At 44.9% G+C, this 25,138-nt stretch overlaps 1 protein-coding gene across 1 annotated transcript in view; it reads right to left on the reverse strand.

The window, feature by feature from the left end:
- KIF9 (kinesin family member 9) overlaps positions 1–25,138 on the reverse strand; it is an 818,529-nt gene that overhangs the window by 503,874 nt on the left and 289,517 nt on the right. Inside the window, exon 15 of the mRNA XM_086941121.1 lies at positions 2,061–2,203. Within this exon, the coding sequence (XP_086797247.1) occupies positions 2,061–2,203 (143 nt within the window). The remainder of the gene's footprint in view (positions 1–2,060; positions 2,204–25,138) is intronic.

A 25,138-nucleotide genomic window follows, 5' to 3' on the forward strand; every position in this document is an offset into this window, starting at 1 on the left:
ATAAAGAGCATGATGGTGCCCTTAGGGTAGGCAAAGTTTCATTATTTGTTTTTAGGCATTTAGGTGTGGATAAATGGCTCTTCATTGGCCACATTTGGTTAGAAGCGATTTTTGTTGCCATTCATGGCCCATTTTGATAACCTTCCTATCAAAATTTTGCTCTGTCCATCTCCATTCAGCAAGCATCTTGATCTTCTATGTGGCTCTCCACAACTGCGCTATCCACTAACTCAATGTGTACTTGTAGGGACAAAACGATAAGTATATAATATGTTAGTTTATTGAAAGATCTTTCAGGAAAGAAAGATGTTTGATATTTCAGAAGCGTTCAATAATGGGTCTCCGGGCTCCACAAATTTCTCTTCCGAACCATCAGCCTTGGGGACCTAACTCCTCTTACTGAACGATTTTCAATGTTTTTCAAATGCCAAACACATTAACCGGATGACCACATAAAAACAATAATACTTTAACAGGGTAGTTTAGACCCAGGTATAATTTAAGCAAATAACGTTTGTGCAGGGTATCTGTTTTTTCTTAGGCCAATACACATATTGAGTACTAACAATGTCCATGCATGCATTATTAAACCGTGTGCACACGTTTGCATCAGCACATACCACCATGTCGTGGTGGAAGCTGGTGGTAGCTGCCCATGCAGAGACAGGAGTGAGTGCAATCTATGTTATGTTATGTTATGTTATGAAGCTTTTATATAGCGCACGGCTACTCGATAGGTGTGTCCCGGCGCTTTCCACCTGCAGCTCAGAGTAAAAATAACACAACACACGAAAATGAAAGAAGAAACAAAAAAAGAAAACATTTGAAACAGCCTAAAGATTAAAAAGCCAGGTCTTCAGGCTCTTCCTGAACTGGAGCAGATTGGCAGTGCTGCGGAGCGAGAGAGGAAGCAAATTCCACAGCTGGGGAGCTTTGCAGCTGAAAGAGCGACCTGCCGCACGGGCCTTCCTCACCCGCGGGACCACCGCTTTATAAAGGGATTCCGAACGCAAGGAGCGGACTGGTCGATAGAAGGCCAGTCTCCGCCGCAAATATCCAGCCCCAGATCCAAACAGGGCTTTGTGCATCAAAGTCAGGGATTTGAACTGAATCCGCTTCCGGATGGGCAGCCAGTGTAACGCATGAAGCAGCCCAGAGGCTCGGGCTCGTCTATGCAGCCCAAAAATCGCCCGGGCGGCGGAGTTCTGCACCACCTGTAGGCGCTGAACCAGATACTCAGGGAGGCCAAGAAGGAGGGCATTAGCATAGTCTAGCCTTGAGCCAACAAGAGCCTGCACAGTAATCCGCCTGTGCTCCTCAGACAGCAGAGGGAGGAATTTACGGAGCATTTTCAAGATTCCGTAACAGGTGCCAGCCAGACCCAGAATATGTGTTCTCAGCGACAGCTGGTTGTCCAGCTTGACACCCAGATTTTTAGCCACCAAGGAAGACTGTGCAGGAGGGCTCATGTCAGACGGCCACCATTGCTGCCACTCTGGATCAGCAACGCAACCAAAGAATAGAACCTCGGACTTACTTGAGTTGGCCCTCAGACTGTTCCGCTGGAACCAGTCGAAAACCAGTGCAAGACAGTCCCGAATTCTCTCTCCATCAAACTGCTGGTCTTTTCCGCATGTGAAGAGGAGTTGCGTATCGTCGGCGTAGGAGACGATCTGGGCCCCGTATGCCTCCACCAAGGCCGCCAAAGGGGACATAAAGATGTCAAACAACGTGGGGCTCAACACAGAGCCCTGTGGAACCCCAACTCCCAGTGGCGGCATCTCGGCAGAACTCTGGGAAACCCAGACCGTCTGGCGGCGGCCTTCAAGGAAAGATGTGAACCACCTGAGCACCGTCCCCCTAAGGCCGATGTCAATTTCTCATGTGAGTAAGCACCAAAACGGGACCAAACACAATTTGCGTCCATGTTAGCTGTGACATTTGGATCTAATTGACCAGTTAAATGTGTGGCAGACAAGCTGACATTACATGTATCTTCTTCCGGCAAATTCACCAACTGAGCACTATTTGCTGCAGTCCGATCTCCAAAACCCCATTACCTGCTAATGTCTTTGGATTTTTTTCCTTTTCTTCTCCCAGAGTGGGATCCTGTGGGCTTGGCTGTCAAAGGAGCTACACCAATCCCAAACCCGCGACCATCCACTTCCCCCACCAACTGTCTTTCGGTATCTGACATGGTAACCTGCAAAGAGAAAGGTCAAGTTAAAGTCTGTTTATGGATCCAATCAAGGATGACATAACATACAAATGCCACAAAGTGGCCGCAGAATGTGTGCAAAGGGTTCAATTCAAAACAAATGTTAAATGTACCTCAAATTAAAAACAATAAACATCATCTAACCGACCACAGCTTAGCAGAAGAAGTGATGATTAGTACATGTCATAAAATCCATTCACAGGAGCAAATCCATTAGTTATAGAATAAAAAAGACTTGACCCACAAGAAGCAATTACTAACAAGACACGCAGTGGTCCCATATTCTATGTACCACATTCATTAGCCAGAAGTGTACCATTATTCCCGGGTGCAGGGTGGGTCAATGGATTGTTTCTGTGGATGTATATCAATATATCAAGAAGAACAACTTTTAACAGCAAATACATCAACAAAAGATTTAAACAAAGCAGATGACTGGCTGGTAGTAACATCTTACTCTCTCCTGGAGTCAGTAATTCACACTCTCAATTCACACTATACCGGTTCCTTCCTGGGTTATGTTTCCACTAGGGTCCTAACATCTTCTCTTCCATGCTGTCTTATTTATCTTTGGTACTACTTTCTAAGACAACTTCACTGCCAAGTATGTTGCATTCCGCTCCCACCGTTCCCTTCTTCCCCTATGTTTAAATTACCAACATTGCTCACTTTCATCTTGACCCCATCTCAGTTATCCACCTATCTAACTTTGGATGCCACTGCTGAGGTAGACAACAGCCTTATCCTACTTAAAATGCTCCATTCAATGCCACACCTCATCAGATTTGTGACCCATGAGAGAGATACGGTGATATCCATTCCAGGGCCTCTGCGCTTTGATCTATTTACAAACACTCTGCAGTATTAGCAATCAAAAGTATTTGATTTTGGAAGATTCCCTTTGGAAGTATTTTCCTCGATGGTTAGATTGTGTATGGTCTCTGGTAGGGTTGCAGATTAGTAATTCATCATGGAGTAATATAGATAATGAGCCAAATTCATTTTATTCACATTCAGCCATGCTGTTCTAATATTGCTTTCAATGAATTTATCAGTTAAAAATGTACATGAATTAAGTTTCCTGTGTTAATTAAAATGTAAGCACATATATGCAAAGAATAAAAACGCATATGCTAAACACATCAGTTAATCCATGGACATAATCATGCATTACTAACGATCAACTCATCTTTCTTTAAACACTGACTCTCCTTGTGTGCAACATATAACTAAGTTTAAAATATGAAGGCCACATCACTAAACTGCACAACACAGTGCACCATTTACCTTAAATACTCTAACTTATTGGTTCAGTCTTCCAAGTTACTGGTCAATTTAAATCCGTAGTCTAACCATTCAGTTGTTAAATGGCTACCTTTAATTGCACAGGAAATGGATTCACTTTTGTCCCTTTTGCCATACACTTGCACAAAATGTGGTGGAAATAATAAGACATTCTGAGCAAAAGCTCTTAAATATAGCATGGTCACCAGAAAGGAACAAACACTGAAAATGAAAGAGTTCGGTATTTTGTGATCTCGTCACTGGTTGCCTGTAGCCGGGATTTAGGAAAGAGCTGTCCGCTGCATCAACAAATTACAAATGCACCGGACAGCATGTTTTAAAGGACTAGCAGCTCGTCCACTCTGCAGGAATTATCCTTGTAGAAGGTATATATATATACACCTCGCAGCCGGACTTTGTCGCTGGGTTTTTCTCTGCTACAAGGAGGCTTGGGGAACTACAGATACCAGGATTCCCTTAACAGCACTCACCTGGGCTGAAGCGCAATCCCGCCCACAGCGCTACTTCACGGCTCGGGCCCCCGCTTCACGGGAGCCGCTCGCAGCCGGACTTTGTCGCTGGGTGTTTCTCTGCTACAAGGAGGCTTGGGGAACTACAGATACCAGGATTCCCTTAACTGCACTCACCTGGGCTGAACCGCAATCCCGCCCACAGCGCTACTTCATGGCTTGCGGCCCCCGCTTCGCGGGACGCGCGCGGGCGCACGCCGGGCGAAGCCCGGGCCAAAGGCGGGCCCGTTTGAGCCCGTTCGAGAACGGTCGAGGACGGGACCGGGCTCCCCCCTAAGATTTCCACTTCAAGGTCAGTGGATGATATATTCCCTGCCATTAGCTGTAGTTCATCTAATCACTATCTATTATTCAAGCACACAAAGGAGTAGGTGCTTTTAATCCTCCTTGGAAATCACTACTCCTAAGGCTGGGAGAGGCAGGAAATCAACTAATGGTGGGTCAATAGTGGGCACTCTGGACCAGTTTCTCAAAAGAGCATCTTCCGTTCTGGCCCACGAAATAAAGCTGACAGAAAGAAGATTATCACTTGACCCTGCCTTCAACAAACGGTCATCAATGGGAAGTTTGGCCCAGGCATCTTCGCCAAACCCCCTACTAAATATTGATCTTACAAGGCCAGATGGCAATGGCGAGAGAGAGGGGAACCAACCATTGCAAATCGCTGGAGGTTTGCCTTGTAACCCAGTATGTGAAGCCGCTATGTTAAGCACTAGAAATGCCCCTAACCTCCACACTGCGCATACTGGATCTCCGACATTAAGTGTCAAAACAAGATCCGCTGGTAGTTCTAATTTGGGGTCATTTGACTTAGGCTTAGTTTCTAAAAGGAAGCGGGGGCCTGAAAGGAAGGAAAGCTAAAATTCAGAAATCTGATAAAGTAGGGGGTAGCACAATGCCATCAACTCCGCATAGTCCTGCCTCATGCCAGCCCATCACGCAAGAGCCTATATCGAGCCCTCGTGATGTGCTTCCTGCTGAGTTGGGATTGGATTTTTGGACAAAGCTGGAACACATTTTTAAAAAGACATGTCTCCCGATTTACGACAGACTTAGCTTGATTGAAAACAGATTTGCATGTCTTGAACTATCGTTTGCTCCGGCTCAGGCACAGGGTGGGAACCGGGATAAAGGGACAACAGAAAAGCAAAAGAGTTTATCTAAGCAACCTATTGAATCTGATTTTCCCTCTACCCCTTTGACTACGAGTAATGCAGCTGTCATCAGTGCCCCTGATGTAATTTCTCCTAATCTTTCTCCATCTCGTCCTATTGATATTGCAGAGATTAATCACATTGTGTTGAGTGGAAGGGCGGAGATAGGTGAAGGGAGCAGGGCTATAACCCAACCACGTCAAACGAACAATAATATTCCTCACGTCCCACCAAGAAAGGGGCTACCGCGTATAGATCTTCCCCCTGAATCCACACCATATGTGGTAGTTCTTGCGGGGGTTCCATCTTTGAGCGAGGGTAGAAGGGAGGAGTATATAGAGCTTAAGAACAAATGTATCCATTGGCTTAATTACAACTGGCCTCTTCCCCCTATGGTATCTACTGAAATTTTGTTCGCAAGGCGCGTGGACTGGATTGAGCCATGGAAAAAGTCTATCGAGGGAGACTGTGTAATTATTAATTTTAGGGACAGAAGGGCTGCTGAGCATATCTGTGAATGTGTTTCGGGTCGCTCAGCTACACTAATACAAGCCCTATCCCTGACTCACTTCTATCCCCCTACACGTATTGTCCCCAGAAATGTGACACTAGACGGAGGGAGACAGAATTGGAATAACTTAGGGGGAATTAGGATGACCAATAGATATGATGTGTTGTCAGGTTTGGAAGATTACGATTGACGACTACCTAAGCATAGTCTGAGGACAAATGGAGTAGTGTCAAAGGATGGCAATGTAGTAAGGAGTAGGAATCGATTTGTTGGAAAGGCTAGTATTCAGAACGGGGCATTAGATTCCCAGGTTAATAGAACCCAACCTAATGTAGAGAGATCAGATTTGGATTTACGGGGTTGTGAGTTACAACTGATTCAATTGCTGGGAGAAATAAACCAAATTTTACCCCTCGAGCAAAGTGATGAAAACAGCCCGTTTCATTCATCTAGTTGGTCTGATAATGTAGATGACTTGCTCCATAATAATTGTTTAACATCGATGCTATCCTGGAATATAGATGGTTTGGGATCCAAACTAGTTTCGCCCGACTGGTCTGATTTTATTGAAAAATACGACATTTGTTTCTTTCAGGAGACTTGGTCGGTGGATCCTGTCTTTCGGTTGGGCTATCTCAATTTTCACGTCCCAGCTGTTAAGAAGGATAAAAGTCGCCCGATTGGTGGATTAGTAGTATGGGTTAGGCAGGCCTTGAGTTGTAAAGTTCGGAAAATCCTTGTATCCAACAACAATATTTTAGCAGTGAGACTTAATTTACCATAAGAACAACACATAGATATTTACAATATCTATGCAAGAGGACATTCAGGGGGGCATAAATCAGAAGTAATCTCAGCCTTAGATGACCTAATAGATGACATGCCTAATAACACACTGCCACTTGTAGCGGGGGATTTCAACACGACTTTTGAGCCATTAGGGCAAGAAGATCAGTGCCTCACAGAGGAGGAATATAGTAGGTGGGGTAACTCCCATCTCGAGATGCCACCTATAAAAAAGTGGACAGAGGCGGCCATTCAATTGAAGGGGTTATGTATGGGGAAGCGACCGAGGGCTGCTAATGGCCGAACGCCATCTGACAGGCAGGGTGCCAGAACATATGATAATGGCCTTAGGTCTAGTCGCATAGATTAATTGTTAGTACATATAGAATTATGGCACTGTCTCAAGGATATGGCTATAATGGGACGTGTAGAAAGTGATCACAATCCCCTTACTTCATCATTTAATTTGAACATGAGTAAGGTGGTACTAGCAAAACATGGCGGAATAGCACCTGACCCTATCTTAACCAAAGATATGCGCCACCTCAAATGGAGTAAAGTTATTGAACATCCCGAAACCCTGGATATTATAAATAAAGATGTTACTAATGTATTAGCAGAGTTGGGGTCGTGCACTAGTAATGAGGACTTTGATTCTTTTATGGTTGATACTCATATTAAACTTTTTGCTCGATGAAAAACTCATTTTTGTATGTCAGGCTCAGTTAAGAGCAAAAAGAATAAGAAACCCGAAGGCTGGTATAACGAGTCATGTCGGCAAGCTCGGGCTAAGCTGGCCTTAGCACTGAGAGAGAGGGATTTAAGTAACGTAAGAGTGGCACGGGGCTGTTATAGGAAAGTACAGAGGGAGGCAAAAAAGCTATGGGATGAGTGTAAATGGCAGGAATTAAAACAAGCATGCGGGGCAAAGAACCCAAAATTGTTCTGGGATACATTTAAATGGGATAGGGGAGGATGCCCAGATCGTCCCCAGAATAATGTAGCTCAACATCTATGGATTGACTACTTTAAGCCACAGTACGCAAGATGTGGGAATGAAGGGAACAATAAAACATACTTAAACACCACACAAAGGGAGATACCCTCGAATCCAATGTAGGACAGGGTGAGAAATTGCAAATAAGATTTTTTGTCCATAAAAATAGGCCTATGGCCAGTTACTACTAGAGTACCCTCTCGCCTGCCACAGTAAAACTATGGGAAGTAAGCAGGCAACTTGTAATATACAAACCAGTTTTATAATCTAACACACATCAAATGCCTATTGTCCAACAATATATTAGTGAAGCACAGACACAATCATAAGAGCATTGAGTTATCATACACAAACCAATATTGTTAATAAAAAGGATTCAGTTTTATTCTTAAAAACAAGGTGTTAGCCTTGTACATAGTTTCATTAACCACATTTACAAATATAGGCCATAGGCCTATTTTTAGGGACAAAAAATCTTATTTGCAACAATGAAACATATCCACACATATTTTATGAAGGGGTGGTCTTCACACTTGAAGAGATTGATAAGGCGTTAGATGCAGTAACAGAGGGAAGAGCTCCGCGTATGGACTGCATTCCAGCCGATGTATTTCTAAATGATAAGCAAACATGGCGTTCATATATTGCTCATTTGGCTAACGCAATCGCACACGGAACTGCTGTCCCCCCCCCCATGGAAGGGGGCAGAAATTATTCTGGTGTATAAAAAGTGAGACAAGTCGGTCGCAGGTAATTATAGGCCTATTAGCCTAATCGACTCGATGCAGAAGGTCATGGGTAGATTAGTTTTGAGTAAGGTTCAGACATGGATGGAGGAATCCAACATTTTGACCCCATTACAGGCCGGATTTAGTCCTTTAACAAGTACGACCGACCAAGTATTCCGTTTTATTGCACTTTATTTGAGGACAGTGGTTCTGGGAAAAGGGGCACTGTACGCTGTGTTTGTTGATCTGAGGGCAGCTTTTGACCTAGTACCACGTAGTAAATTATGGGAAGTCTTAGAGGAGATGGGGATGGCCCCGGAGCTGCTCTCATTGATCGTCCGCTTACATGAGGATAACTTCGCTCGGGTCCTGTGGGGGTCACAGGGAGAGGTGACGGAAGCCTTTCCCGTTGATCGGGGAGTGCGGCAGAGATGTGTTTTGGCTCCTACCCTGTTTTCGCTCTTCATCAACGGGGTGGCGGACCGTCTTTCCGGGGCCCCCACGGATGCGCCGATGCTGGCAGGTATTCTTATCCCAATCCTCATGTTCGCGGACGATACCTTGATCATCTCCAAAACATCAAGCGGTCTCCAAAGGGCACTACAAAGGTTCAAAGAAATCTGCCTTGTACGTGGACTAGAAATAAACACTGCCAAGACCACATGTATGTCCTTCAATGAACATAGATCTTTTAGAGGCAGTGTGTATATGAACAAACTTCTCCTGGAGCAGGTTAAGGCCTTTACTTATTTAGGTGTACAGAAGGATATGCACTGGATAAGCCAACTCGATCTGGCTGCTCTAAAACTCCAACAGCAAGCAGGGATTCTTTTTTCAAAATTCAAATCCTCACTAACAAAACCGATTAGTCCTGTAAGAGAAATTTATGGTTCAAAGGTACTAAGGCCCTCATTAGGATCGCGGAGAATCCGCATCCTCTGGGCCGGCGGAAGCCACCGCCGGCCCAGAGGATGCAGATTCTCCGCAGCGGAGCCTCCAATGTCCCCCCGCCAGATTAGCATGGCTGGGGGGACGAGAAGTTCGTCCGCCGCTTTTCCGCCGGGGTCGCCTTCCGACCGCGGCGGAAAAGCTCTAATATCGCGCGGTGTCTATCAGACACCGCCAGCTATATTAGGATGGTGGGAAAGACATGCTTTTCCGCGGCGGCTTTCCCGCCGTGGAAAAGCATACGGACTGTCACTTCGGGGCCCATTGCGTGCCCACTGGGTGAAGGGGGTGTGGGGGGTGCACATGGGGGGTACCTATGGTACTCCCCTGCATTTGCGTGCACAAAGCAGCAGGCACCGCGCGGTGCCTGCCGCTTTGTGCATGCAAATGCATTTTTCAACTTGCGGCGGGTGCAGCTTGAAGCTGCACCTGCCACAATGTTAAAGATAGTGGATGTGACCGCCACTCTGGCGGTCACATCCTAATCTGCTCGGAGGGAACGCCGCAGCCCCTGCGGACGTTCCCTCCTCCTCAGGGGTCGCGGACGGACTCAAGTCCGTCCGCGATCCTAATTGGGCCCTAAGTTCGGCTCTATATGGTGCCGAACTGTGGGGGGTTGAAATATGAAGGACTTGTACCTGGCGGAGAACATGTTTCTCCGCAACGCTACTGGTGTCCCTAAAAGTACGAAAAAACAGTATAGGTGAGACGCACACCTGTTTAACACGTTATTTTAACCAATGTGCTCTCGTGCGTTGTACTCAATTGTTTTAAACTCTGTCGGTGTGCTGGCATCTCGGCGCTCTGCCCATTTTGCGCTGCAACATAGTAAGAACATGGAGGCCCATAGGAATGAATGGCAATTACCGAATCGGTAAATAGGGAAATAGTCAAGGGTGGCAGGGTGTCACTTTGACCCCCTGTTACACCCCTGAATAGTGCTGGTGTGCACATGTGGCATACATACATGCCCTAAGGGCATATATGTTTGTCACATGACACAGGTGTAAATGCGCATATTTGCATTTACATAGGAATTCCTCATTTACCACCAACTAATAGTTGGTGGTAAATAACTAATCCTTTCAGCCCAGAAGCACTGTTTGAAGTGCTTCCTACATTTCATTTACCGATTCGGTAAATACCGAATCGGTAAATGATGATTCGGTAAATACCGAATTGGTAAATACCAATTCGTTATTTACCGAATCGGTAAATGTGCCCCCTACATAGGAAAAGTCTATTACCGGTCGGTAACGGCCGATTTTGGCCATTACCGACCGGTAATAGCCTACCTACATCTAGCCCTGAGTTCTTTAAAGTGTTGAACTTGAAATATCCATGTGACTTTCGGTGTATATTATGCTGGCCTAAGGTTTACTTCGCTCTGTCATTTTATTCTATCCTATTTCAGCAGACGTTCATTGCTGATAATAATCTTTCCCTCTATTTACGGAATTAACTGGTCTTTGCAGCAGGCACAATATCCCACTCATCTACCATACTATTATTTAGCACTCAGCTATTTGTTGGGAATGCACTCATGGTTCGACCATTTTCAGTCAGTGATGATTGAGTAACTATATTTGTATTGTACATACCAATACAAAAACCCCTCTGTGCTCTTTTTAGATTGTCTGAGTAGTACAAGTAGGATTGAGGGAGACAAGAGTGACTTCTTCAATGCATGAGGTGCATCGTCTCGTGTTCAGAAATTACACGTTTGGATAATTCACCAAAATTTCTCACACAGTCATGTAGGAGGAAAATGCATAATTTAATGATATGCGCAGGCTACTCGCTACTCGCTTGCGGTTAGAAAGTAAGACTTGTTCTCTAATGTATATGTAGTAACTGACTTAAGGCTGTTTGTAGTGTTTCAGGAGTATGTATTGTAGTAGTTACAAATCCGGTAGCTCAGCCCCACCAGGAGCAGCCAGCATGCTGCTCAGCCCTTCTAAACTGTTGCCTCACACTCCCAACATTCCATATTACATATTTCAGGGAGAATTCCATTAGCATAGCATGAACCACATTAAAAACAGGATACTACAGTATATTTTCTATATAATTCAGTTTGAAAGTATTTTCCCTAAATAGTCCCCTCTCCCTGCAGATTTCCTGTGGTAAAAGTGTGCCTTTCCACATCAATCGTGCATATTAAAAAAGGGTTTAAAGATGTAGAAAATGGTTTTGCATCTTATTTGTGTACACTGACTCTGTGATTCTTCATTATCAAAGGCAGAGCAATGATTGGCCATAGGCATATCAAAGCTAAAACCAATGTCTATTATTTCAGCAGAAAAATAGTATCGAATTTAGCAGAAAGGAACAACCGTGCATCTTAACTACAGCATGCTAACTTTGTAGAGATCAGCCATTCTCCAACCCTATATCTATAAAATGAACGGTAAGCATCTTAAAAAACCTATTTCACACTATTGTAACTGAAAATAACAGCCTTCAGTATTACTCTACATCCAGCAGAGCTCTTGGAGGGGGCCAGAACAATGTCAGATTGTCTAGGTATCCACCTAAGTTAAATGTGTATAAACATAAAGTAATGTAAACTAATATACATGGTCAGTGGTGATCCCTAAAATCTGGCATGAACCACCCTCTTTGTACCTACGTTGGCTACCCCTGGACTAAATTGCTTTCTGGTCTTAAGGATAGGATGTTCAGGTTTAGACTTCAAGTTCTGCCTAAAATTTTCGATGAAGAAAATATAGTTGTATGTAATAGTCTGTAAGTGGTATTTTTAGTCTAAGATAAGACCTTTTTTGAGGATTTGTAAGGGTTTTGAAGACAGGGAGGTTTAGGGGTGAGGTCTACAAGTCAGTTAAAGTGTTGTTTGTGTTGTATTTGTATAATTAGAAATGTAAGTGTTACTGTTTTTCGCTAATTTGTAGTTTTGGCTTTATGTACACCATTTAAGTAATGCATCATTATGTGATGTTAAATTGTGCTATGTCAATATACTTTGATGACTAACTGTTATGTTTATATATTTTTGGAAATGTAATGTGTTTTGCAGGTGGGTTTTTTAATTTATTTTACAATTTTTTTAATTAACTTTAAAGCTAAATGAGCGTGTCCTATGGGCATTGCAAGTTTACACAATTCTTTTACAGAAAATAATTTTTGGTTTATAATAAAACAATGCTTAGTTCTTTGATTTCCTTTTTTCATGTTTCCTGGTGCGTTTCATTTTTTCATACACTTGTACAGGATTATTATAGTTCCTAGATACTTTGGATTGCTTTGAAGAATTTTTCTTTGATTTGTTTTATTTTTGCGTTTTTCTTTTGACTTTTTGACATTATTTTTCCAATTTTTGGCAGATTTCTATTTTTTATTACGTGGATACAGAGGAAGATCTGCAGCTACAAAACAGTAAGTTGTATTTATTTATTTTCTTTTGGATGGAAAATGTGATATTATATTGTTTCTGTAAACATGTGATTGTTATGTGGAAACTTTGGTTTATGTGTTTTAATTATTTCATGTGATGGAATAAGTTTGTTTTAACTTTCTTGGTTGGTGATAGTTACATTAGATTTGGTTTGATGTATATTATTGTTACATCAGTCTTCATTAACATTGGAATTTGAATTAATGTTTTGACTAAGGTAATAAAATAATATATTTATTATTTTAAATAAAAGATTTGGTATGTTGGTTTACAATTTGTCACAGTTGTTGAGGACTTTGGAAGATTAGTATTTATTTTATAGTATGCTTTAGGGTATCATTTCTAAGTAATGTGCCACTTTATTATTTATGAAAAGTTTGACTTTAAATTGTAGGTTTTCGTTCATTCTTTTGATCTGTTTTCTAAGTTTAGGGCCAATCTGGCTTACAGATTGTTCCATTCGTAGTTCTTGATAGCTTTGTTGTTTTTGTAATGCTTCTATAAGCTAAACAACGCTGATGGATTCAACCCAGATCTGTGACTTGAGGGGTGGGGGGGGTGAGTGTCTGAAAAGTATCAACACTCCGTCCATCATCTCCTTGTGTTTGCTTTGTTTGCCCTAAGATGGCAGGGTATGCCCAGACGTGGGTCCCTTGCTCACTGTGCCAATCAATCAAGCCAGCCTGGCTGATGAGGGGTGTTACCCCAAAACCGGTCCCAGGAAGATTGTTTCCAGTCCAGGGAAGATCTGGCTTGGGAGTTCGGGCTAGACTGTTCCCATGAGGCACAGGGTCAAATCTGATTTAGATATGGCTGAGTCTGAACTAGGGTGGCAAAGTGAGTTAAAGAACGATGAGGGATTCAAACCAGATCTGTGACTGGGGGGTGAGGGTCTGAAAAGTTACAGCACTCCATCCATCATCTCCTTGTGTTTGCTTTGTTCGCCCTAGGTTGGCAGTGTATGCCCAGACGTGGGTCCCTTGCTCACTTTGCCACTGGATCCAAGCTAGCCTGGCTGATGAGGGGTGTTACCCTGAAACCGGTCCTAGGATATTTGTTTCCGGTCCAGGGAAGACCTGGTTTGGCAGTACAGGCTGGGCTGTTCCCATGAAGCACAAGATCAAGTCTGATTTGCATATGGCTGGGTCTGAACTGGGGTCGCGAAGTGAGCTAAAGAACGATGATGGATTCAACCCAGATCTGTGACTGGGGGTGAGTGTCTGAAAAGTTTCAGCGCTCCGTCCATCATCTCCTTGTGTTTGCTCTGTTTAGATGCTGCACATGGTTTTGCAGCTTTTACGTTGGGGTGTTCTAATGTGGAGCAGGTGCTTTCTTATCTGTTGGTTTAAAAACATAACGTAATTTTCTTCCTAAATGTTAATTTGCTGGGAGTTTCTAAAGTTTGAGGCTGTTAGGTGCATTTTTGCTTACTATTTGGATGAGGTTATAGTTTTTTATTAATTTATTTATACTTACTTTCTTATATCTTATTGCTGTTTTTTTATAGTTGTTATTTTCTGTAAGTTTAATGCTTTTTCACATTATAGGTTTTTCTTTAAGGAACTCTATGTAAAGAGATAGAAGTTTGAGAGTGGTTTAATATTAATTTGCTATTTTACGTTTTTAAGTTTAATAACAGGTACATTTTAGTTTATACATAACTTTAGTAGTTCTAGGTGTATGTATTTCTTCTTTGATGGTCTGGTGAAAGAATCCAGCAGAGTTTCCTCGTTTTGCAGCATTTGTCGTTTTTGAAGTATTTACATGATTAAATTAGTGTCCCTTTTTTGTTGATGTAATTGTTTGTTTGACTTTATTGGTTAAAGTGATTTATAGATTTATTTCATTAATTGGTTTATTTTTACTTAGATTTTTTGTCATCAGTTGGGTCCTTCTATGTTAAGCGCTAATTTAGCTTATATTTTGATGTATGATATATTTTTTATAGGTTTAAACATTATATATATATATATATATATATATATATATATATATGTATATATATATATATATATATAAACATATATATATATATATATATATATATATATATATATATATATATATATATATATATATATATATATATATATATATATATATATATATATATATATATATATATATATATATATATAATTATGTTGGTGTTTAAATGTTTGTACTTAATGCTCATTTTTTGGGGGATTGTATTGTCAATATTTTAGTTATATAATTTATTTGAGTGAATGGTAAATATTTTGTTGATGTAAATATATTTGTATTTAATTTAAATATGTGTATGAAATGTTTTGGGTTTATTTGAAGAAATTCTTTTATGTAAAAAGTGTTATTTCATTAATTTATTTATGATTATTTTAATATTTTGGCAATAATATTGTAGCCCATATTGTGAGAATCAATATTTTTGATATATATGTTTAGTTAAAGGTAACAATATTTTTGTTTCCGATATTTTAGATTTCAAAATAGGTAAAAATTGAGATTTTTAACAACGTTTGTGTTTTCGATATTTGTGGTTTTACTAGTTATCAATCAATCAATCGATCAAGGGGTTGGTGAAGCTCAACTACTCACCCATAGAATCTCAAGGCACTAGGGGAGGGGCATGGGTGGCGCAGCTCTTGGTTGTCCATTCGGGTTTGTCGAAGAGCCAGGTCTTGAGGTCCTTCATGAACTTGGAGAGTCTTGGTGTCTGCCGGAGGTGGAGAAGGAGGATGTTCCATACCCTGGCCACAAGGAAGGACAAGGAGCGTGCTGCTGTTCTGGATTTCTTGATGCACGGCACCATAGCCAGGGAGAGCTGGGCTGAGCGGAGGGATCTCTGGGGTGTGTGGAACGAGAGGCAGTGGTTCAGGTAGGCCGGTCCGGTATTGTGAAGGGCTTTGTGGGCGTGGGTGAGAAGCTTGAAGGTGATTCTCTTTTAGACGGGGAGCCAATATTATGTCTGCAGGTGTTCGGTGATGTAGGTTGAGGACTAGTCTGGCGGAGGCGTTCTGGACTTTGCGGGTGAGTGTCTTGTTGCTCCCGGCGTAGAGTGTGTTGCAGTGGTCCAGTCTGCTGCTGATGAGTGCGTGGTTGATGGTTTTCCTGTGCTCAAGAGGAATCCAATTGAAGTTCTTTTGTAGGAGACGGAGGGTATGGAAACAGGCGTAGGTGACGGCGTTGATTTGGCGGTACATTTTGAGTTCCGGGTCCAGGATAATTCTGAGGTTGTCCGTCTGGTAAGTGGGGGAGGGAGGGTTCCCGGGGAGTGGGGTGGCCACCAGGAGTTGTTCCAGGCATCTGGGTGTGGGCTCATGATAAGGACTTCAGTTTTGTCCGTGTTGAGTTGTAGGCAGCTGTTCTTCATCCACCTGGCAACAATTTTCTTTCCTTTTTGGAAGATGTGCTTGGAGAGGTGGAGTTAGTTGGATAGGGAGAGGATGAGTTGGGTGTCATCTGCTTAGGATACAATGTTGAGTCTGTGGGATCTGACGATGGGTGTGAGCGTATTATGTAGGCGTTGAACAGTGTGGGGCTGATGGAGGATCCATGTAGTACTCCGCAGGTGGTCGTGTGGGGTCCGAGAGGAAGGATGGGTGTTTGACTCCCTGCGGCATTGTTTAGTTTCCGGCTAGGGTACAGTGAAATACAGTGTTGAAGGCCACGTAGAGGTCCAGGAGGATGAGTGCCAAAGTCTCTCCTCTGTCGAGGAGGGAGCGGATGTCATCTATTGCGGCGATGAGGGCAGTTACGGTGCTGTGGTTTTTTCTGAAACTGGATTGGGAGGAGTCGAGGATGTTGTTTTCTTCTATGAAGGAGACGAGCTAGCTGTTAATGTCTTTTTTGATTACTTTTGCTGGGTACGGGAGTAAGGAGATCAGTCTGAAGTTTTTAGATCAGTGGGGTCCTCTGAGGGTTTTTTCAGGAGAGGGTTGATCTCTGTGTGTTTCCAGTCATCAAGGAAGGAGCGGTTGAAGATTTGTCGAAGCTTGGGGCAATTGTGTTGGCGGCTCTGTGGTAGATGTGGGAGGGAAGGTGTCCGCGGGGGCTCCGGAGTGAACTGAATTCATGGCCTTCAGGGTGTCGTCGATGGAGAGGGCGGTCCACTTGTCGAGTGTAGATTGCAAGGTGTACGGGATGTTGTGTGTGGAATTCGCTTGTTGGTTGTCATTGTCGAAGTTGTCGTAGATGGTCCTGATTTTGTGGTGGAAGAAGATGCTGTCTGTCACAGAGGTCCTGGGAGGGGTGATGTCAGATGTCTCACTTTTGAGTTGGGTGAACTCTTTGATGATGTTGAAGAGTTACTTGTTGTTGTGTGTGTGGGCGGAAATGATGTCCTGGAGAGCTTTCTTCCTCGTATGTCTGATGAGGTTTTGGTGGGTGGCGGTGGCAGCTTTGAAGTTGTCAAAGTCTGCTGTGGTTCCTCCATATCTGTTCTAGGCGTCAGCAGGTTTGTCTCAATTCTCGGAGTTCGACGGAGAACCAGCTGGCTCTCTTGGCAAGTGGGTTGGTAGTTTTCTTGAGGGGGGATGGTGTTTGAGCAGTCAGTGAGCCAATTGTGCATGGTTCGGGTGGCGGTGGTGAGGTCGTCGTCTGTGGCAATGGGAGCGGAGCTGCTGAAGGAGGCGGTGAGCTGGTCATTGGAGATCTTGTTTCAATTCCTGCATTCGAACCGGTGTGGACGTTTGTGGGTGATGTTAGTTTTCAAAGGTGAAGTGGATGCAGTGATGGCCAGTCCATGGGAGTTCGGAGGTGTGGCAGAAGGTGATGGATTTTCCTGCTGTGAAGATGGGGTAGAGGGTGTGTCCTGCTGAGTGCGTGGCTCTGGTTCGATCTGTTTGAGTCCAATGCTGAGGAGGTTATCCAGGAGGTAGGAGGAGTTGGGGTCTTGGAGGTTGTTGAGGTTGTAGAGGTGGAAGTTGAGGTCTCCCAGCAGGGTGTAGTTGGTAGAGGATGAAGGCTTGCGGGGTGACAATGTCGGTGATGCAGTCGGTGAAAGGTGCGCAGAGTCCTGTGGTTCGGTAGATAAGGGTGCCTCGAAGGGTGGCGGTAGGGTTGGTCTGTTTTGTGAAATGAAGGTCTTTCTTGAGGTCCGTGGGCTCGTTGGTGTGGGTGCTCAGTTGGACGTTGGATTTGTGAGCAATGGCGATGCCTCCTCCTGGGCGGTTGGGGCGATCTTTCTGGGTGATCTTGTAGCCTTCGATGATGGCAATCGCGATGTCAAGTCCCAAAGCGGCATTCATCCAGGTTTCTGTGAGGAAAGCGACATCAGGGGAGGTGCTGTCGAGGAGGTCCCAGCTTTCTGTGGCTTGTCTGTGGAGGCAACGGAATTTGGAGGAGTATGCATTGCAGCGTTTGGGCTGCGGTGGGTCACAGCAAAGGAGAAGTAGTGCCAGTGGCGGCAGGTGAAAGGTCCGTGGGTGTCGCTTGGTGAGGAAAGCCTGCAGTTGTTGTCCTTGCCGGTGTTGAGTGTGTGGAGGGCAGAGGAGCTGTAGCAGGGTCCCTGGAGCTGGTTGCGGTCGGGTCGCCGACGAGCGCAGATGGGCTTGCCTTTGGGGTGCCTTTGGCGTGCTAACAGCGTGTCCACTGCGCGCAGCCGGCAGCAGCCACCATTAAGTAGAGGTCGGGGAGTGCGGGGCAGCTGGGAGGTGGGAGTGGGAACACGCGGGAGGGGACCTGGGGGCAGCAGCAGCGAAAATGGGAAAAAGGAGCAGAAAAGAAAATAATGAAAAAGGGAAAAGGAAAAGGAAAAGGAAAGGAGGCAGAGAAAAAGGAAGAATAACAAAGGAAAAAGGCAAAACCAGAGGCAGAAAATCAGAGAAACAAGGCAAAGAGGCAAAAACAGAAAAAAAAGAGGGAACCAAGGAAGGGACAGAATAGCATTTTCTTCTCATTTACACTGTATTGGTAGAGTGACCTTTTGCTTCTCTGTCCTCACACTGTGTTTATTGGCATCAGAGGATGGAGTCTTGGGTCAGTCACACTGGGTGATGGTGTCAAATGCACAAAATCTTGATTTGAATGAAAGCATAGCGCATGGGCAACCGGCTCATGGAATGATGTCTTTGAATTGCAGGTTCACGTTCTCCATTGCCTCATCTTCAAGTGCATACTTATGCTACAATGGCTCTGAGAACGCATTAATTGAGCTGTGATAATCTTGGCTCTGGGTCTTTTAGGCCAGTTGGACCTGGACAAGGTTCCAGGTGACCTATTTAAAGCCGAGAAGGAGATATCTGGAGCCCCTATTTTGCACTGTACTTTAACAGCATCTGGAATGGGCTACCCAAGCCACAGACGTCGGCAGGGGATGAGATCATCCCAATCTACATAAAGCGCTCAAGATCCCTCCCATCTAATTATCGGTCAGTTCACCATATTGATAGCTCTCAGAAGTTCTTAAGCAGAATCCTGCTGAGCAGACTACAAGACTGGATGGAGGACACCACAGTGCTGATGGCCCTGAAAGCTGGGTTTAGAGCTGGGACCAGCACAATTGAACAAGTACTCCAATTGCATCTATTGTTTTCGTAATACGTCACTTTGCCCGGGGGTCGTCTTTACATAATTTTTGTCGACCTTCAGTCAGCCTTTGATCTTGTCCCAAGGGAGACCCTGCGGAAAGTATTAACTGTACTGGGGGTCCCGAAATATCAATCAATCAATCAAGTATTTGTAGAGCGCACTACTTACCCGTGAGGGTCTCAAGGCGCTGGGGGAAAAAAGGGGGGGGAGGGCCGCTACTGGTCGAACAGCCAGGTCTTGAGTAGCCTCCTGAAGGTCAGCAGGTCTTGGGTCTGTCGTAGGCTCAGTGGGAGGGTGTTCCAGGTCATGGCGGCGAGGTGGGAGAAGGATCTGCTGCCGGTGGTTGTTCTTCGGATGCGAGGGACGGTGGCGAGGGTGAGGGCGAGGTCAGCGGAGGGGAGCTGGAGGTTGGGGATGTAGAAGAATAGTTGTCTGTTGAGGTAGGCTGGGCCGGTCTTGTGGAGTGCCTTGTGTGTGTGGATGAGGAGCTTGAAGGAAATCCTCTTGTTGACGGGGAGCCAGTACAGGTTTCTCAGGTGGGGGGTGATGTGGCTGTGGCATGGTAGGTCGAGGATCAGGCATGCAGAGGCGTTTTGAATGTGTTGTAGTCGTTTGATGAGCTTGGCCGGGGCTCCCGCATAGAGGGCATTTCCATAGTCGAGTCTGCTACTGACGAGGGCCTGGGGGACTGTTCTTCTTGTATCTGTCGGGATCCACCAGTACATCTTGCGGAGCTTGCGGAGGGTGTTGAAGCAGGAGGAGACTGTGTGGACTTGCTTGGTCATGAAGAGTGTCGAGTAAAGGATAACTCCCAGGTTGTGTGCGTGGTCGGTGGGTGTCAGGGCTGCCCCCAGTACCATAGGCCACCAGGAGTCGTCCCAGGCTGAAGGGTTGGAGCCGAGGATGAGGACCTCCGTCTTGTCCGTGTTAGCTTCAGTCGGCTGATCTTCATCCAGTCAGTGACGGCCTTCATTACTTCGTGGAGGTTAGATTTGGGGGTGTGGGGGTCCTTGGTGACGGAGAGGATCAGTTGAGTGTCGTCGGTGTAGGAAATTATGTTGAGGTCGTGCTGTCGGGCGACTTGTGTGAGCGGGGCCATGTAGATGTTGAACATTGTCGGGCTGAGGGACGATCCCTGGAATACGCCGAAGATGATCTTGGAGGCTTCGGATCGGAATGGGGGAGGCGGACGCTCTGGAGAGAAAGGAGGTGGTCCATTCCAGGGCCTTGTCTTGGATCCCTGCGTCGTGGTGGCATGTGCATAGTGTACGGTGTCAGACAGTGTCGAAGGCGGCGGAGAGGTCCAGGAGGATGAGGGCCATGGTCTCACCGTTGTCCAGCAGGGTCCTGATGTCGCTGGTGGCGGCGATGAGGGCAGTCTCTGTGCTGTGGTTGCTGCGGAACCCTTACTGGGATGGGTCTAGGATGCTGTTTTCTTCCAGGTATCAGGTTAGCTGTCTGTTGACGATCTTCTCGATGACCTTGGCTGGGAACAGAAGCAGGGAGATGGGCCGGAAGTTCTTGAGGTCTCTTGGGCCCGCCTTCAGTAGGGCGTTGATCTCGGCGTATTTCCAGCTCTCTGGGAAGGTCGCGGTCTCGAAGGTGAGATTGATGACGTTGCGCATGTAGGGAGCGATGGAGCTGCAGGCTTTGTTGAAGATGTGGTGCTGGAATGGGTCTGACGGGGAGCCGAAGTGGATTAGGCTCATGGGCTTGATGGTGTCATCGATGTCCACGTTGGCCCAGGCTGGCAGGGGGTCATGGTCAATGGTGTGCGGAGGGTCTGGAGTGTCGATGTCTGTTGGGGCTGTCTGGGCGTTAAAGCTGTTGTGGATGTCAGCGATCTTGCGGTGGAGGAAGGTGGCGATGGAATCGCACAGGGCTTGTGGCGGCTGGATGTCTTTGGTGTTGGAGCTGGGGTTGGAGAGTTCCTTTATGATGTTGAAGAGCTCCTTGCTGTTGTGTGCATTCTTGTCGAGGCGGTCTTTGAAGGAATTCCTCTTGGCAGACCTGATGAGGTGATGGTGTTTGCGGATGGCGTCATTGTGGGCTGCAATGGTGCCTGGTGTCATTTCATTATGTCGTTTCTTCTCTAGTTTCCGACAGGTTCGCTTGGAAGCTAGGAGTTCTGGGGTGAACCAGCTAGCTCTCTTGCTGGTGTCTTTGTGGGTGGGTTTCTTCAGCGGGGCGAGGGTGTTGGTGCAGTCGTCGATCCAGTATCTGAGGTTGCGGGCAGCGTCGTCGATGTTGGAGGTGTCGGTGGGTGGGCTGAGAGCGAGGTTTGCGTGTAGTTGGTCTTCGGTGATTTTGCTCCAGCAGCGGCGGGGAATCCGTTGGGTGCGGTGGGTTTCTGGAAGGTGAAGTGGATGCAGCGGTGGTCGGTCCAGAGGAGTTCGGTGGTGTGACTGAAGGAAACGTGGGAGCTTGAGGAGAAGACGGGGTTGAGTGTGTGGCCGGCGGAATGGGTAGGCGTTGTGACGAGCTGCCTCAGTTAGAGTTTGGCGAGGTTGTGGATATCTAGTAGACATCGTCGGCAGGCTTCATCTGAATAATTACGCCCAATCAGATGAGGTCCTCTTGGGGAGCTGCCAGATCCCATCCCTGTATCCAGGGTTATTAGGCAGGGGTGCATCTTAGCACCAACCTTGTTCCTGTTATTTATCATTGACCTGGTGGTGCACTTAGAGCAATGTATTCATGATGCCCCGTCGCTCGCCAAGAGGAAGGTCCCTTCACTGCTATTTGAAGATGACATTCTGCTGGTATCGAAGTCCCCTAAGGGCATCCAAAACTTGGTGGACCTGTTCGCTGTCTTCTGCATGCAGCGAGGGCTGGAGATCAATTTCAGCAAAACGAAGAACATGATCTTGAATCCCTGCCACTTGACTCGACCACCGCCAGTCCTCAACAGTATCACTTTGGAGAGGGTTTGAACATTTGATTATCTAGGGTTTATCCTTAATGAACACTTTTGTTGTTCTCCCAGAACCAGAAGTGGAAACGCAGGCTGGAGCACTACTCAGGTGGTATCCAAATGCCTTCCAGGGCTCCCGCTTTCGTCTCTTATCCCCTGCACTGCAAATATATAGCTTACCAGCTATGGGGGTCTTTATATGGAGAGAAACATTGGCGGCCTGAGAATGTTAGCGATCTGGAGCTGGTGGAGGATAGTTTTCTGCAAATCCTCACCAATCTCCCTTCCAGCATGACACTAATTCCGCCTCTGTTTAGACTTTGGTCTCAGATCTCACACTCACAGAGGTAGACTCAGACGCCTGTTGTACAAGAGGAGAATCTGGTCTTCTGAGGCATCGGTGCCCTTACGTTTGGGCATTGATGCAATCCATGGCAACCATGGGGCCGGTGGGATTCCAAAGTTGGGCTATATAAAATGCTGTCTAACAGAAATTGGGTGTGTGAACCTATGGGAGCATCCTGAGCCTGCATGCAGTGTCTCCAAGCTCGCACTCAAGGGGATCTACTGGAACTCTGGGTATGGAGGGCTCCACAGACCTGGAAGGGCGGGTACCCCAACTGCAGTTTTTTTGGAATTCAAGGATGCTTACTTCTTGCAACACTACATGGATCTCATTGAGCTCTCGCTCGCCTGGTCTCTGTTCATTAAATTTCTGATAGGGACGTTGCCGTTCTGCACCTTTACTGCGAAGGGGTGTGAAGTGGTATGGCCCCTTTTCTGAAGTTGAAATGACTTGCCCATTTTACCCAGAGACCAGGAAATGTACTGATCATGTATTATTCTTCTGTATGCACTATTAAGCCTATAGGAGGGCATTGGTGTTGACATTGTGCCGCAACCAGGGTGTTTGGGACTTCAGAAGTGCTTTAAGAATACTCAAATCCAACCCTTCTCAACCGATTGCTTTTGCTGTCTCCCGCTTCCTACTCTCAATGTGGAGACTTAAACTGAAATGTACTGTGCTTGGTACCTCTACCCTCAGAACCTAAGGAAATTGTTTTTACCTCTTAAATGCCCCAGTTAAATCTGCTTTTGTATGCGCCTTACCTAACTTTAAATATGAACCAATCATTAGCACAATGAATTCAATTTAACTGTTTTTTACTTTGTATAGCACTTGCATGTTTGTTTTATCCTTGCCTTTTTGGGCGTTCTTTATTCTCGAAAGACCAATACCAGTGTGGATTTTAAAGGTCTCATTGTATACATATGCTGTATCACGTGTGGTTTTTTGACAATCGGCTTAATAAAGTTTTTTTGATTTCTTGCATAAACTGAATAGCCATGTCCATTGTACACGACATAACAAGTCACTGGATTCATGAATGTGTACAATGAAAGCATTGTGTGATTGTAAGGAAGGTAGAAATGTCCTATGGATGTAGCCAGTGTTATGTTGACATGTATTTATATTGCACTACATGTACCAGAATGCATTTTATTAATAACAGCACATGCAGGAGTGGGCACACCTGAGAGTTATATAACCTTATAAAGGAGCTTGGCTTTCAGCCTCGTCCCTCTATATGGTCATGGAGCTCCTTAGTGACTTGCGATGTACTGCAGGAGATACTTTATCTCATGTATAATGTTATACACTTATAAGGAACGTGCTTTAATCGGATCACATTTTGAGACAAGGAACAAAGATTTTTCTTCAGGTTCCATTGGGGAAAGCAGTCAAAGAAGCCATCTACTTCTGCTCTGCATATGTCTTATTATTCACATTATCTTGTAATTCAACAGAATATAATTCAACCAACCAACACATGTAACTCAGTACACCTAGGGATTTCTCAAGGCTGGAAATAATAGACATTACAAAGTATGTTTTATATATGATTTATGATAACAAATAAAGCAAACATCTATAACTTGTGCTTTGATGTATCCACTTGTGAGCATGTGGCACAACCATCTTGTGGCACATTACACACTAAAAAAGTTTGATAGAATTGTGGAAGATGAAGTAAGAAAGGTACAATCAATATATTTGATCACATAGTTTTAGAGAAAGGAAAACCAAGAATATATGTGGTCTAATGTAAAAAACCTGAATCTTATCTTTGACAGTGCGAGTACCTGTAAATTAAGCGGTAAAATGTGTAGTCCAAGAAATCTGATTGTGATGAGAAGGTCCGGAATGAAAACAAGAGCAAAAATGTTTGCAAAACATATGAAACCAAAGTAAAGTTTGACAAGCAGCAGGTAAGGCTGTGAGTCCTCTCTCACAGACTGAGGAACTGGGAAAGGGTATGTCTCCTGATGTTATGTGTATTTGTAAAGAACACTATCACCCTTGAGGGTATCCTGGTGCTCATCCATTGTGTGAAAGCAGTTGTGGTTTGCCCCTGTGGTCTGCATATGGTGTTCAAGTTGGTCCGGGGTAGTCACATCATAATATAAGATATCCCCTTGACTATTGCATTGCGAAGACTTGAAACTACTGTATTTCTTCACAGCAAACACTGGGGTAGCTCCTCCTTTGGTGTGCGCATGTCTTTTTGGCCAGCCGTCTTACGATGGGCAGCCACACATGCACACTTTAAATAGCTCTAACCCAGCTGGGTTAGAGTTGTGGAGCGCCGAATAAGGCTGCTCTCACCAATCACAGGGCTGCTCCCAGGCTGGTGAGAGTAGCCTTAGGATTGGTCAAGGGAGTTGCTGCTTCCGGTTCCATTTCCAAAGAAGAGGTCGGGACCGGAGACGTCCTGTTCATGAACAGTAAGTTGATTTTTTTACATATCATTTGCATACTTTTTATATATATATATATATATATATATATATATATAATTTACGTGTATGCCCACGCCCCCGCCCCCCGTAGATGCCAGCTACCACTGGCAAAACAACTCCCTATCCACTTAAAACACTTTGTTTGAGTTTATCTGAAGAATTCACTTTAAGTGCATCAATGTTGTTCCTGAGCACTGGGGATTCAAACTGTGGGTGGTACACTGAAGCTGTACCATGGCCCGGACATTTATAACATGTATTGGCTTTTTGGTTCCTTTGCTCTAAGCAAGAAGACAATCAGCACAAAATAAGATCACAAGGTAGGACATAATTTAACAGCT

This window comes from Lissotriton vulgaris, chromosome 10 (genome assembly GCF_964263255.1).
Source record: "Lissotriton vulgaris chromosome 10, aLisVul1.2, whole genome shotgun sequence".
NCBI lineage: Eukaryota > Metazoa > Chordata > Amphibia > Caudata > Salamandridae > Lissotriton > Lissotriton vulgaris.